This window comes from Trachemys scripta, chromosome 1, assembly GCF_013100865.1.
Source record: "Trachemys scripta elegans isolate TJP31775 chromosome 1, CAS_Tse_1.0, whole genome shotgun sequence".
Taxonomy (NCBI): Eukaryota; Metazoa; Chordata; order Testudines; family Emydidae; genus Trachemys; species Trachemys scripta.
The window spans coordinates 230,122,345-230,138,370 of NC_048298.1; the positions used below are offsets into that span (position 1 = coordinate 230,122,345).

Genomic DNA, 16,026 nt, shown 5'->3' on the forward strand with positions numbered 1-16,026 from the left:
CACCTCCTGTGCTACTGGGTCCACACTACTATTTTTAGCGTGCTAACTAGAGCAGAGCTAGCATGTCTCTCTCTATTAGTTCCGGGAAGCACGCTCACAGCTGCAGTGCAGCTACACACATACATACATACTCTATGTAAAGCAAACATAGATCATGCTCTATCTAACTTGTGAGAAATTATCAAAAGTATTAGTAGTTACTAAATAACTAATGAAATGTTTTTGACACTATGAATGCCTACATGCATATGTATTACACACAAGGCAACTAAATTAAAAAGAAAAGTACTGAGACTGCAAAGTCAAGCACTCAATACTCCTGGGGGAATTCTGCACCAAAAAATGCAAAATTCTGCACATTTTATTTGTCAAAATAATGCAATATAATCACATCGGTTCCACTTATTTTGGTAATTTATTTAAATTACCATACAGAAAAAAAAATCACAATAACTGTTCAGCATTTCCTAAACACATGAAAGTTAAGTTACAAATACTTGGTAACCAAGACCCTGAATTCCAGTTATAAATCCTGAATTTTCATTTAAATTACATTACTTTTATTTTGATGTTCTGTAAAGTAGAATGTCATTTTAAATTGCTCAGACTTCCACACAAGAAAGTCGTACAGTTTTGCTAATCATTGTCCTGCATTTTTTTAAATGGATAAGTAAAATAGATCCTGAGCTGTAATCTAACCCAATTGTGCCTCTCTGGCAAAGGAAAAAAAGCAAGAAAGCACTTTGACCTTCCTAGCTGAGAATTACATTACTGTCATTTAAAATAAGTCTCCTTTACACCACTCTGGCAAGGTAAAGGAGCTTTAATTGACTAAGAAGGGGAACATTAGCAGCAGAGGTGAAAGTAAGCCGGTCTGGTCCGGTATGGCGTACTGGCAAGAGCCAGTACGCCGTGCTGGACTGGACCGGCTTCCCCAGGCTGGCGATTTAAAGGGCCCGGGGCTCCTTGCAGTGGCTGGAGCCCCGGGCCCTTTAAATCGCCGCCGGAGCCCTTGGTTAGCAGCAGTAGGGCTCCGGCGGTGATTTAAAGGGCCCAGGGCTCCGACTACTGTGGGGACCCCGGGTATTTAAAGGCCCTGCCTCTTCCGGTTGAGGCCACACCCCTGCTCAGGACTCCAGAGTACCGGTAAGTCTTTTAAGTTACTTTCACCCCTGATTAGCAGCCTGCCTGTTTAGTTGTTACATTTTTGCTCTGCCTGAGGGACAGAGCCTGCTTCACACAGCCCTATGTCTCCAAGCCCAGGATGCAGCAACAGCAACGAGAGGGACACAGTGAGTCTCTCTCACCCATTCGCACGCAGACAGGTGCTCAGCCCCACCCCCTTAACGTCTCTCCATGGACGCATGCCCAGCATCCCTCCTCTCCCCTGCGGTGATCTGCTCTCTGCTGCCAGCTGCTCCCAGCAGACGTGCCTGGGCTGCTGCGGAAGGGGCGTGTATTCCCCACAGATTTCTTTGCTGTCCCATTTTTCTGCAGGGGAGCCAAGAAATGAATTCTGCACCCCCGCAAGGCGCAGAATTCCCCCAGAAGTAACTCAAAAGTTATGACAGACCAGAATTAAGGTTGCCTGTGCTACTTTAGTTCAGTCTCCTTATGCATACACATTATCATACATCATTTGTTATATTATTACAGTTTTTCCCCTGCCTCATTCAGTGTACAGAATAAGGGGTGCTCACTCAGTGAGCTGCTATTCAGTATTTGTTTTCTCCTTATTGAACAACATGTGCTCCCAAGACAGAATTACTGCATACTATTCATACTCTGCTTTGAAGAAACTGTTATTAATTTCCTCCTGAGTTTTTCTATGGCGCTCATCACTACAGTATTCGAGTGCTTCAAACATTAAATTTATTTTTACAACACCCTATCTCAGCACCTTGCAGGATTGGGAGCTACAGTTTGTTAAGCAAATATTACTGATGAGCCCAAACAAATCAAATGGGTAACAAAACTTATTGTTCAACTAATAGTAGGAGTAGTTTATCAGGAATAACTTTATTGATAACCATCTTAATTATGTTGGTCTGAGATAGGGAGAAAACTCCTTCTAAAAACAGAAAATAAGTTATTTGCTTTTTGTTGCTGAAAGTAAGAAAAAATTTTTTTGATGTACCCATATGCTTTCCAATAGCCATAAAATATAAAACTATTTTAATATTGAATTTCTCGTGACGAATTAATTGTTTTGCCTTTGTACTACTGGAACACTTAAAATAAAATGATTGATTAAACATTACTTTTTATATATCGTGGAAGAAGTGAGGAAGAGAAAGCAATACTACCATTAATTTTAACTAAATATCTAACTCACCAATTTTTTCATCCAAAACCATAATTTTCTCCTGGGTAAGTTGTAATTCATATTTTTTTTTAGCAAGATGTCGCTGCGTCTCTGAAAGACTCTGTTCTGTCTTTTCATTTAATAAGCTGTAGAAGTATTAAGAGTGACAGCTTTAATGCAAACATATATTAATATGGCTTTTCTCACATTCTGTAATGTCACCACAACTGCCAAAGTTAAGTAAATCAGCATTTCTTGAGATATTTCAAGTAATCTCCGATATTGCACCAACATTTATCTTAGTCTATCTTTAATTATGAACGCTGGTCTATTCCTGTGAAGAATCCCACAGAATTAGAGGTGTTTTGAGAGACTGGACAGCTCAAGGGATTAGAATAAGATAAAAAAAGCTTTTAATCAACTATAAGCTCTGATTAGAAAATGCCTAAGACTGGGATGGGCAAAGTTACAAACTGTTATAAATCATGACTGAAGTGCACTGATAGAGCTAGATCAGGGATAGGCAACCTGCGGCACGTGAGCTGATTTTCAGTGGCACTCACACTGCCCGGGTCCTGGCCACCGGTCCGGGGGGGCTCTGCATTTTAATTTAATTTTAAATGAAGCTTCTTAAACATTTTTAAAACCTTATTTACTTTACATACAACAATAGTTTAGTTCTATATTATAGACTTATAGAAAGAGACCTTCTAAAAATATTAAAATGTATTGCTGGCACGCGAAACCTTAAATTAGAGTGAATAAATGAAGACTCGGCACACCACTTCTGAAAGGTTGCCAACCCCTGAGTTAGATAGCGAAGCTTATACCTGCTCATCCTGTGCTTTGGAACTGAAAAGAGCTATTAGTGCTACTTTGAAGGTATAACAAGAACAATCTTAAAAATAATTGAAATTAAGATAAAGAACACCAATTTTTTTTTATGGTACTCATGAAGCTGAGAGACTAACAGGAAGTAGCAGTAACTTTAGAGCAGGGTTTCTCAGATGTTTTCATAATATTGGGCCACATCTTAAAAGAGAGAGTGTATCATGGGCCAGCCCCACTCGCATTCACAATTCTGTGGAGCAGCTCTCCTGTCCATCACAGATCTATTTGTAACAGTGCAACATTCACATAGCAACTACAGCAATTACTTGTAAGTAACAGTAGACATGTATCTGAAGTATGTTTAATGGGAGTAGATTTTTTACCGTCTTGGAAAAGAATCACAATATCTTTCCTTCCAATGTGTTCCCCTCTCTCCTGTACATGCTTCTGTGCCACCTTGTCCTCCTCTTCCCCAATTCTCTGCACATGCTTCCTTTTTGTTGATCTTTCTCCCTTGCCACCTGATTCCCCTCTTCCCTCCTGCACATGCTGCCTAACTTGCCTTCTTCCCTGTAGTCGTCTCCTGAGTGTGGCTCATGGCTCTTGTCCCACTAGTGGCTCTTAGTAGTGGCTAGAAGTTTCAGTCAGGCTGGTAGCTCCAGTCCTTGAAAGACGCTCCAATATCATTTCCTCCTCTTGGAGCGCCTCTCAAGGACAGAGAGAGGGCAGCTTGAGGAGGCTGAAACCTGGCTATTACATGAAATGTAAGTTTGTTTCTGTATTTACTTCAATTTAGAAGTAAAGAAAGGTCTTAAAGCAGTTACAAAACTTAAATATAAAATTAGCTGCTGACAATATCCAATAAAATGTAACTCTTAAACACTCCTAGAAAAATCCCTAACCCCATATAAACCTCAATCCCCATCAAATTTCACCTTTTGCAAAAGCCAGAGAAAATAGATATGCCTTGCAGCATGCTCTGAAGGTCAACAAACCTAGGCTATATCAGACCAAGGTGAAGGCTGGGGAAGGGAGAAGAGCTGATTACAAATCTGAGCGCCCCTCATGAGAGCAGTCTGTCACAAGCTCCTTCTCCTTTAAACAAACAGAAAAGCTTTGACAAAACAGTGGATATATGCTTATTTTATAATTGCAATAGTTTTTATGTATATGCTTTTATTTACCTTAGTGAACCACATTCTGCTTTTTGTCTGCTGAGCTCACTTTCTGAATCCAGTGCCCTTCTTGCCAATATTTTCATCTCCATTTCCACAGAATCTATGGTCTCTTTCATCAGTGCTATCTTTGATATTTGTTCCAAACGTTCACTGTCAAGCTATAGGAGTAAAATGACTAGACATTAAGAACTGCCGGGGAAAAAAAGTTACTAATCTTCTTGTAACTGTTGTTCTTCGAGATGCGTTGCTCATGTCCATTCTAATTAGGTGCGTTTGCGCATGCGTGCACGAGAGACGGAAGATTTTCCCCCTAATAGTATCCGTAGGGTTGGCCTGGACACCCCCTGGAGTCATGCCTTCACGGTGCTCGATATAGGGCCCTGCCAACCTGCCACCCTCTCAGTTCCTTCTTGCCTGCTACTCTGACAGAGGGAAGGTGGGTATTGGAATGGACATGAGCAACACATCTCAAAGAACAACTGTTATGAGAAGGTAACTGTTTTTTCTTCGAGTGACTGCTCATGTCAATTCCAATTAGGTGATTCCCAAGCCTAAATTTGGAGGCAGGGTCAGAGCTTAAATGTTCACTGACTGCAGCACCGCTTACCAAAGGCTGCATCGTCTCTGACCTGCTGGGTAATGGCATAATGCAATATGAATGTATGAACAGAGGATCACGTCGCCACTCTGCACATTTCCTGGGTTGGAACGTGTGCCAGGAACGCTGCTGATGAAGCCTGTGCCCTGGTGAAGTGTGCTGTGAGCGGAGGCGCAGGTACCTTCACCAGGTCGTAGCAGTCCCAGATGCAAGACATGATCCATAACAAAATCCTTTGGGAGGAGACTGGAAGCCCTTTCATTCTGTCTGCTACCACGATGAACAACTGAATGGACTTCGGGAATGATTTGGTTCGCTCAATGTAAAAAACTAATGCCCGGCGAACATCTAGCAAGTGAAGTCTTTGTTCCCTGCTGCTTGCGTGCAGCTTAGAGTAGAAAACTGTGAGAGAAATGTCCTGGTTGACTTGAAACTGGGAGACAACCCTAGGGAGGAATGCTGGCTGGGGTCTGAGCTGAACCATGTCCTTGTAGAACACAGTGTAAGGAGGCTCTGATGTTAAGGTCTTGAGCGCTCCTGGCTGAGGTTATAACTACCAGAAACAGCACCTTGTACGAGAGGTAGAGCAGAGAGCATGTTGCCAGCGGTTCTAAGGGCGGCACCAGATTGAGGTTCCAGGCCGGGACCAGCTGTCGGACATGTGGATATAGCCTGTCGAGACCTTTCAGGAAACGGTTGACCTTAGGGTTGGCAAAGACCGACCAGCCCTTTCCACCTGGATGGAAGGCAGAGATGGAGGCCAAGTGAACCTTTATTGACGACATGGACAGCCCCTTCTGCTTAAGATGGAGAAGGTAGTCTAATATAAGGGAAATAGACATGAGCGTCGGAGACAGATGGTGTTGCACTGACCAGATTGAAAATCTCTTCAATTTGGCCAGGTAGGTAGCCCTGGTGGAGGGTTTCCTATTGCCAAGGAGGATTTCTATGACCGTGTCCAAACAGAAGAGCTCCATCGGGTTCAAGCCATGAGCTACCACACCGTGAGTGCAATGACTTGAGGTTCGGGTGCTGGAGATGGCCATGATCCTGAGTTATCAAGTCTGGGAAGAGGGGCAACGTGATTAGGGCTTCTACAGACATTTCCAGGAGAGATGTGTACCAATGTTGATGGGGCTAGGCTGGGTCTATCAATATCACTGAGGCTTCTGAACTTTGAAGAGCACCTTGTGAACAAGAGGGAAGGGAGGAAACGCGTAGAGGAGGTGGTCCCCCCAACGAAGGTGGAATGCATCTGTGATGGAGCCTGGGCTGTGATTCAGGAAGGAGCAAAACTGCTGGCACTTCCTGTTGCGTTGCATGGGATGAAAAGGTAAGGCAGGATGGATCCAGTCTTTGTACTGGTGCGCCGTTCTCGTTCGCACCTTCAAAGGTCCTGCTTCTGGCCTGATGAAGGTTTCGACTGGCCAGAGCCCTGACCAGACGAGGGGTGAGGTCTCTTCCTGGAGTTCCTATTTGTCCTCTGCAAGCTCTCCTGCCTATTCTGCAGGAGCTGCGGCCTAAAAACGTTTCTGCTGTGTGGCAGGAGCGTGAGTACACCTTTTTCCCCAAAAAGGCCAAAAAATTGGACCTCTCAATCTTTTGCGGAGGGCCCCTGGTATCCCTGGTGCTTGCATTGGTTGGCCGCATCCACTACCAGGGAATCCGGCGGGGTGTGTGTATAAAGATGTTAAACCCTCTTGGAGGGGACAAACTACCTCCGCTCATCTCTTAGCGGTAGGAGGCAAAGAGGCCAGGGTCTGCCACAGGATCTTAGTGACTTCACTGATAGTCTTTATCAGTGGCAGTGCAACACGGGATGGTCCAGGAGGAGAAAGGATATCCACCACAGAGTTGCATCCTCCACCACTTCCTCTGTCTTGATGTTAAGGTTCTGGGCCACCTGTCTCAGCAGCTGTTGTAGAATCCTGCTGTCCTCCAAGGCCAGAGCAGTCAATGTGCCAACCACTGCCTCATCCGGGGAGGAAGAGGACGAGAGACTGACTGGAGCCAGAGCCTGCTGTCTGCCGTTAGCCCCTCTGGGGTCCCAAAGAGCGAGGATCTCTGGTACTGAAGCCGACGGGAAGGTTCCTGGAGCCAAGAGCGTCGGTGGCGGTGCCTCAGATGGTATCAGTGCTGGAACAGTCAATGCTGGTACCGTGATCGGCTGCATTACCGTTGATGTCCCTGGTGCTGAAGGTGTCTGCGGCAGCCCAAAGGATTCTGAGACTACCAACACTGACCTGGATCCCTGGCTCTGGTGATTGGCCCTTCTGGACACCCTGGGCCTCTGAGGTAGGGCTTGCCACTGACTTGGCCACGGTGCCAGGTAAGGCTGAAGGTCTCTGCGGGATGGGGACCTACTGCTCCTACTGGAGTGTGATAACTCCGCTTCCGACTCTGAAGTCTCCAACTGGGACAACCACGGAGGTGCAAAACCTCTTGGTGCTGTGGATCGATACTGCGAGCTGTGGGACCGGTGCGGCTCCTCCACACAAGCGGCAGGTGCCAGAGAGCAGTGCGCCAGGGATGGTGCACATAGACCCATCATCGCCAGCTTGCCCATTGATTGCACCAGGGCTTGAACCAGTGCCAGCGACTTCTCCCACCTTGGAGGGGAGGTTGGCGCCATAAGTGCCAAGAGACCCGACACAGCTTCAAACACTTCCAGTGTGGAGGGGAGCTGCAGGTCTTCATTGTGGCGGGCTGGCAAGTGATGGGGGTCCGAACATGACTGAACCCCTACTGGGGCAGGAGTCGACAAAACCCATGACGTTTGAGCCGCCTGGTCCTTAAGCCTGGCTGGAGAACAACCTCTGTCAGGTTTCTTCTTCTGAGGTACCGGGGATTGTGACCGGTGCCTCACGGAGGTCTGTGGCATGGCTCTGTGCATGGAGCTATGGTGGTGCTGAGGGTCTCTGGAAGAGTCCTTCCTTGGCACCGGCTCACGGGTCGAGGGTGCCGGCGCACTGCACACCAAAGAGAAGGTGCTTGGGGCTGGCTCCAGCGCTCTGGGGTCTGACTGGGGTCAAAGAGCTGCCTCCATGAGTAAAATACGGAAGCGCTGATCCCGGTCTTTTAGACGGGAGAGGTCCTAAGACAGAACCCTCTGCAAATTTTGCAGTGCTCCCTGAGATAACCCTCGCTAAGAGACGTAAGCACGAAGTGTGCGGATTGCTTCTGGGCAGACCTGCAGCAGTCTATACATGCCTTGAAGCCTGGGGACCGAGGCATGCCCCGGTGCTGGAGGGTCGTTGTGGGGGGAGAACCCCCAAAGGAAACTTAAGAAACTACCACTAACTACTAATAATTAACTACAACTATATACAATGGAGAGAAAGGACACAGCCAAGAAAACATGCTTGCCGAGGCAAAAGCTACGGGACATTCCAGCTAGCCATCACTGGCAGCAAGAAGGAACTGAGGGGACGGCGGGTTGGCAGGGCCCTATATCCAGCGCCAAGAAGGCGCGACCCCAGGGGGTGCCCAGGCCGACCCTACTGATACTGCTAGGGGAAAAATCTTCAGGCTGTTGTGCACGCAGTACGCACACACCTAATTGGACTTGACATTAGCAATCACTCAAAAAAGAATGTCTTATATAGAATATTTCTTCTGCTAGTTCAAATTCTACTTTGATTTGTACTGTAAATCTTTTATTTGAAAGGCAGATCTCCATAGCATTTTCTGTGCTCAGGGCCTGATTCAAAGCCCACTGATCAATGGAAAGAAATTGGAGTGTGCGTCTCATCTTTCTTGTATCATATCTATGTATCTGACATAGAGCAACACTGGCAAAACTATACTATTTGCCTGAGACAGATGATAGAAAGAAAGTGTGAGTTACTGGGTCATATCTTTCAGCTCTAATAGTAGGTTGCCCCGCTAGTGGAAAACTTGGTTTGGTGCTTATGCCCAACCATAAAAGTCATATGTTGCCTAAAAGAATTAAAAATCACAGAGTTGGATGATATAGCACAAGGTATTGTAACATGATGATGATGATGGTAATAATAAATAATAATAATAATAATAATACTGAGTGAAAGAATCACAGTGCAGTAAAATCACTGCGTCAAAAATGTAAGACATAGCTCTCTCCTGAGCAAAGACACCCAGATAGATTACTGTAGAGCATAAGGCTCCAACTAAAGTCTTATTAAGCTATCCCTGTAGTTCCCTCAGTTCTGTAGTCCAGAAACAAAGAATAATTCCAGAATCTCAATTTGGATTCCCTACAAACCAACATTAAAATCAGATCACTTCAAAAAGATAACAGCTTGATTAGTAAAAGGTTTCAGCTTAATATTCAAAGAAATCACCTGCTCTAATCTATTTAAAGATTTAACACTGTAAGAAAAAAAAAAAACCTACACAAATTCTCCACCTTCTTCTCTCTCCTAGTTTACTGATTCACTACATTACTCTAATCAATGGTCAAACCATTTGAGAGCAAATCAATAGGACTCCTGTACATTCAGCAACTTTCTCAACATTAAAATCACAAGACCGAATATTGAAGTACCAGCCTCCATATTTATCAAATGAGTTGCATAAAGAAAAGGGTGTCTATTAACCAAGGGGATTCCCAAGAGAATGAAGAGTACAGAACAACTATTTAAACTTGTAAATCAGGGCTTAAATTCTCAACAATTATTTTCCGGAGCCCCCTCCCCCACTACCAGGGCTCCCGCAGGTCTGAAGCCCCGAGCCACAAGGCTCCCGTGGGTTTGAAAATATTTACCAGAGCTCCACTGTGGTGGGCTCTGGATGAATTTAAGCCCTGCTTGTAAGTAAATGTTCAGTTACTGGTATATTAGAATCTCACTTTGAGAGCAATACAAGCTTCCATTGCATTCTTCAATGTGGATGAACTCAAGTTTTTACTTCAAACACTATAATCTCTGAAACGATACATTTAATATGTACATTTTCTTTATTAATGTTTTTCTTTTATAAAAAAAGGACTCAATCCAGCAAACATTTTACTCATCTGAACAATCAAATTGACTTAAATGGGACTATTCAGGCATGTACAGTTACTCATATGTGCATTTAGAAAAGCGGGCCCTAAAACTATACCTGCAGATCTTTAACCACAAATGTCACCTTTATGACATTAATAACAATTCTATATGTAAACAAGACATATTTTCCTTACATCTTGAACTGTTGATTCTAGCTCTTCAATTCTCTGTTCCAGGTGAGCCCTCTCATTAAATGCAGTCTCCTGGGCAATCTGTTTCAAACAACAACAAAAAATACATACAAAACGTTATTTTTAAAGTTCATTGCATACATTTAGTTTAAACACATATTGGATACCACATCGCAAACTTAACTATACTACGATGCTATAACAAGCTGGGATAAAAATCAAACCTTTAACCTCTCCCTTAGGCTATCTCGTTCTGTGGTCATCCTTCGAAAATCAGAAAGAGCCGTATCCCTTTCTGTCTCCACACGCCTTAAGATAGCCTGGGCTGTCACAGTCGTTTTAGGAATCTTGGGGGATTTGATAACATCTCGGCGAAGTCGGGATATTTCTTCCTGTGCCTGTTATTTTTAAACACATGTGAAATGTGAAACAGATAATGTAATGTATTATGGACTACATATTTTACAAATAAGGCTTGTCAAAAATTTTCCATCAAAACTTTAACAGAAAATTGGATTTTTTCACTGAATTTTTTTTCCCCCCCAAAAAACAAAGTCTGCTTTCTGCAGAAAATTGAGATTTTTTCCATTGAAAAACGAAGCACCTGAACATTCCAATGCTGCATCACTTGCTCTCATCAAGAAAGACTATGGTGCATCATGGGAGATATAGTCTGAACAGGAAGCTTGGCCTATAGAAGAAAATAGAAGCATGAGGCACCAAAACTACAACTCCCATAAGATGCTGCAGTGGCATGTCCAAATCAAACTACTTACATTATTGGCAGAAATATTTCAGTTTTGGATTTTTCAAAAAGTCAACATTTTCACAAAAAATTCTGACCAACTTTAATCACAAGACATGCGACTAATGATACAAGTGCACCTCAGCAACGTTGTGGGTAATGAGGTCAAAGTCTGAATGCAATGACTCATGTATATATTCTTCGATTCAGGAAAGCATTTATGAATGAGCTTAAATTGAAATCAAGGGGACTTAAACACCTGCCTAAGTGCCATCCCGAAAAGGGATAAACCTCAACCATAGAATCTTCCAGAGTAGATGAGACCTGAATTTCTAATGCAAGTACAAGACTAAAATATTTTTTCCTTTAAAGTGTTTCAAATATGATTTTTCCACTATCTTTCTTGCTCCTGTGAATACAATTACCCGATCATAAAGAATGACGATTTTGTCTCTCTCAGCTGTTAGAACCTTGATGTTACCCTGAATTTCTGCCATGTGGCGCTCATATTTTTCCAGCATTGACTTAAGTTCTTCACGTTCTCTGAATATTTTCATAACTTCTGGATCTAAACTCATTCCCTTAAAGAATGTCAAAAAAGTTTAATGATGAGAAACAAATTTGTACACATTTCCTAGTACTTTAGGTTTTGAAACTACTACTATACACACACAATATAGAAAGCCCAGCCCTGAACAGATTCAACACAATCAAAACTAGATGCGTATGCATTTTTATCAATGTTATATACTAAATACAAACACTAAATGGAGATTGGAAATCTTTCATGTGCAAAAACTCAGTCTTAATCTGACTCAGTATTCTCTACTCACTTTATATCATGGAACTAAAGGGTTTGATTCACCTTGTTTTGGGCTAGTAATTGCCTAACTATCACAAAACTATTTTTATTATACACCTTATGAAGTATTTAAATGTAATCACAGTAAGCCTTAAGAAGTGTTTAAGGAGATGTAAATCTAGAACAAGGCAGTGTTTAGCTACGTGTGAATTGCCGGAGGTTGACATCCATTTTCATAACTAATAGACTATCTTATTACTGAACATGGATTTAGAGCCACATCCTGTGTTAGGGATTTCAGTACAAAATAAATGCATGACTGCTATACTATAATGTATTCCAAGCTTACCTGGATAGGTGAAGAATGTTTTGAAATGCTGCTACGAGTGGGGCTGTGCTTAGGACTTGAAGATGTGTTTCGAAACATCTTCCTCAAATTGTCAGCTTCACTTTTATAATAATCTCTGTCCTCCTCCAATGTCTTAATAAAGGTATCAAGTCTTGAAGGAGACTTCCCTAGTGTTTTTTCAGATTCTGTTTCTAAAATAACCTTTTAAGTGCCAAAACAAAAAATGCGTTCATTGAAATATAACATTTTAAAATGTAATGCACTTATATTTCAACACAAAGTGGCTAAACATACTCTTCAAAATATTAAAGTGAAGTAACTGCTTGAGGATATTGGCACTTTCACATTTTGAAACATTTTCCCAACCATGAGTATGTAATTCTACAGTTGATCTAATAGGATGTTCAGTTATTTAGTTTCTTCCATCTTAACTACTTTTCTTTTTACAAGAGTTCTCCTTGAAACTTTCAGCATCTTAAATATAACAAAGATTGTGTACTTAGATGGCAACTTGAGAATGTTTCCTGCTTAAAAGGTAATCCTGAGCTAAATAAACTCCAAGACAAAATGGGGAAGTGATGATTAACCCTTGATACATTACCACCAAGTTAACAGGAAGCACGATTAAACTACTGACTTATATAGCAGTGTCTAATTATTATATTATAACTAGGGCTGTCGAGTGATTAAAAAAAATTAATCGCAATTAATCACGCGATTAAAAAAATTAACACAATTAAACAATAATAGAATACAATTTATTTAAATATTTTGGATGTTTTCTACATTTTTCAAATACATTGATTTCATTTGCAACACAGAATACAAAGTGTACAGTGCTCACTTTATATTTATTTCTGATTACAAATATTTGCACTGTAAAAAGCAGAAGAAATAGTATTTTTCAATTCACCTAATACAAGTACTGTAGTGCAATCTCTTTATCATGAAAGTTGAACTTACAAATGTAGAATTATGTACAAAAAATAACTGCATTCAAAAATAAAACAATGTAAAACTTTAGAGCCTACAAGTCCACTCAGTCCTATATTTTGTTCCGCCAATCGCTCAGACAAACAATGTTTATATTTGCAGGAAATAATGCTGCCCGCTTCTTGTTCACAATGTCAACTGAAAGTGAGAACGGGGCATTCGCTTGGCACTGTTCTAGCCGGTGTCACAAGATATTTACATGCCAGATACACTAAAGATTCATATGTTCTTTCATGTTTCAATCATCATTCCAGAGGACATGCATCCATGCTGATGACAGGTTCTGCTTGATAACAATCCAATGCAGTGCGGACTGATGCATGTTCATTTTGATCCTCTGAGTCAGATGCCACCAGCAGAAGGTTGATTTTCTTTTTTGGTGGTTCGGGTTCTGTAGTTTCCACATCGGAGTGTTGATCTTTTAAGACTTCTGAAAGCATGCTCCACACTTTGTCCCTCTCAAATTTTGGAAGGCACTTCAGATTCTTAAACCTTGGGTCAGTTAGAAATCTCACATTGATTTTGCAAACCTGCAGCGAAAGTGTTCTTAAAACGAACATGTGCTGAGTCATCATCCGAGACTACTACAACATGAAATATATGGCAGAATGTGGGTAAAACAGAGCCGGAGACATACAGTTCTCCCCCAAGGAGTTCAGTCACAAATTTAATTAACACATTTTTTTTTTTAAACTAACATCATCAGCATGGAAGTATGTCCTCTGGAATGGTAGCCAAAATATGAAGGGGGCATACAAATGTTTAGCATATCTGGCATGTAAATACCTTGCAATGTCAGCTACAAAAGTCCCATGTAAATGCCTGTTCTCACTTTCTGGTGACATTATAAATAAGAAGCATTATCTTCCATAAACGTAAACAAACTTGTTTGCCCTAGCGATTGGCTGAACAAGAAGTAGGATTGGGCGGACTTGCAGGCTCTAAAGTTTTGCTTTGTTTTGTTTTTGAGTGCAGTTTTGTAACAAACAAACAAAAGAAAATTGACATTTGTAAGTTGCACTTTCACAACAAAGATTGCACTACAGTATTTGTATGAGGTGAATTGAAAAATACTATTTCTTTTATCATGTTTACAGTGCAAATATTTGTAATAAAAAATAATATAAAGTGATCAGTGTACACTTTGTATTCTGTGTTGTAATAGAAATCAATATATTTGAAAATGTAGAAAGACATCCAAAAATATTTAATAAATTTCAATTGGTATTCTATTGTTTAACAGTGCGATTAAAACTGCAATTAATTACAATTAATTTTTTGAGTTAATCGCGGAAGTTAACTGCAATTAATCAACAGCCCTAATTATTACTACTACTACTAGGAAAAACATGAGGTTGTCATATCTGGTGTTGGTAATGGATGGTGAATTTTGAGGATGGTAGTAAACTGGAGTGTAGGTAACTATGTTAATTAAAGGTCATCTGCAAAGAAAAAAAAAAACGGCGTGGTTTTTTTTTTATGATGTGTAAAGAAGATCTACCCATATTTTTCTGCTTGTTTTTTTTTACTTTAAAAATGCCAGGAATGTCAAGTAACATCTTCCACATCTTCCTTAGTATTGAGGGGGAACTCTTTGGAGGTCTCAGATATGGACTGCGGGGGGTGGGTGGGAGTGTGTCAAGCCTTTATTTGAGCAGGCAGAGGTGCTGAGTCTTTAACAATGATATCTTTTCTCCCCAGTATTTCTAATTAATTTAAATTTAAATAGATGTTAAACTGAATAAGAATCACTTTCTCTTTCACTCAAGTTTGACCTGATTAGAGTCCTAATAGGTTTATGTTACATCAAGCTCCCCAGTCATCTACAGAATCTTTCAGGAAAAAAGGATAGACAAAACCTGATTTTCTAATATAATAGAAATAAAGCAGGGAAGAAGGCCTGAAAGGGTTTTTTAAATATGCACTCATTGCTGTTGGATGATAAACCAAATGTTTAGTTTTACCAGTCACCTTTAAAAATTGTTGAACGTTCATGAAATAAGATCTGTACACCGTTTGTGTTTTGGCTGAGAAAAATCCCATTTCAATACGAGTTAATTTTATTGCACAGGTGCTATAAATACATGTCTCAATTTAGCACAACTATAACAATACAAAAAGGCTATTTTGCTTGGCAATGTTCTATGACAAGATCACAGGAAAATCTTTCATGGGGCTCTTAATTCCCACAATTCCTACTCACAGGATCAAAGCCACTAAGGCCCTAATCTGGCAGTGAGATCTGCAGAGGGGTCCTTCTACAGGGAGCTCATTAAAGGACTGGGGTCTAAGAAGCAAGTGTAATTACCAAAAGCCTTATACTGTAGGCATGGAAATTTGTGAAAAAGCTTAATACTGTAGTATGGTAAGAGGTCCATGTGATCTTGATAAATTCAAAAAATTACTTCCCAGTTAAATGAAGGAGTCTATTAATTATACCAATTTAATCTGGAAGCAAATAATATACATCCATTTTGTAACTCAGAAGTTTTTCTTGCTGATAAATTGTTTATTAGACGTTTATACAAGTTTGTGTATATTTCCAAATATTATTTTTCAATGTAATGGTTAACATTTGGGGAAGACAGAATATTAAAATAAATATCTAAAGGAAAAAATACTGGCTGTGTGCATTTCACATATATGCAGAATTCTGTTTTAGGAGTATTCAGAGCAGTCAATCATTTTGGATTTTGTAGAAAAGTTAATGAGACTCTCAAAAACAAAACAAAATTCCAAGTGAGTTAAAAGATAAAGGATATATTATAGTCTATTTAAAGAATGAGAATTACCAATATACACCGAAATGGAAATATTCTCCATAATCTTTCTATTTTATTGAACCAGTAAAAACCAAAAGACAATTAAATGTACGTATATTAGTATTAATTGCTCTTTGAAACTAAAAAGCAACAGAGAGTCCTGTGGCACCTTTAAGACTAACAGATGTATTGGAGCATAAGCTTTCGTGGGTGAATGCCCACTTCGTCGGATGCATGCATTCACCAACGAAAGCTTAAGCTCCAATACATCTGTTAGTCTTAAAGGTGCCACAGGACTCTCTGTT

The 16,026-nt window shown here is 40.9% G+C and overlaps 1 protein-coding gene across 6 annotated transcripts in view; it reads right to left on the minus strand.

The window, feature by feature from the left end:
- The window catches only part of TSGA10 (testis specific 10), an 80,305-nt gene that overhangs the window by 45,880 nt on the left and 18,399 nt on the right, over positions 1-16,026 (minus strand). For 5 of the 6 annotated variants that reach the window (XM_034757959.1, XM_034757962.1, XM_034757961.1 and 2 more), the window contains 6 exons: positions 11,967-12,167; positions 11,241-11,396; positions 10,295-10,468; positions 10,074-10,151; positions 4,321-4,472; positions 2,336-2,451 (listed from right to left, as the gene is read on the minus strand). In XM_034757959.1, the coding sequence (XP_034613850.1) occupies positions 2,336-2,451; positions 4,321-4,472; positions 10,074-10,151; positions 10,295-10,468; positions 11,241-11,396; positions 11,967-12,167 (877 nt within the window). The remainder of the gene's footprint in view (positions 1-2,335; positions 2,452-4,320; positions 4,473-10,073; positions 10,152-10,294; positions 10,469-11,240; positions 11,397-11,966; positions 12,168-16,026) is intronic. The other variant, XM_034757960.1, reaches the window with a different exon arrangement.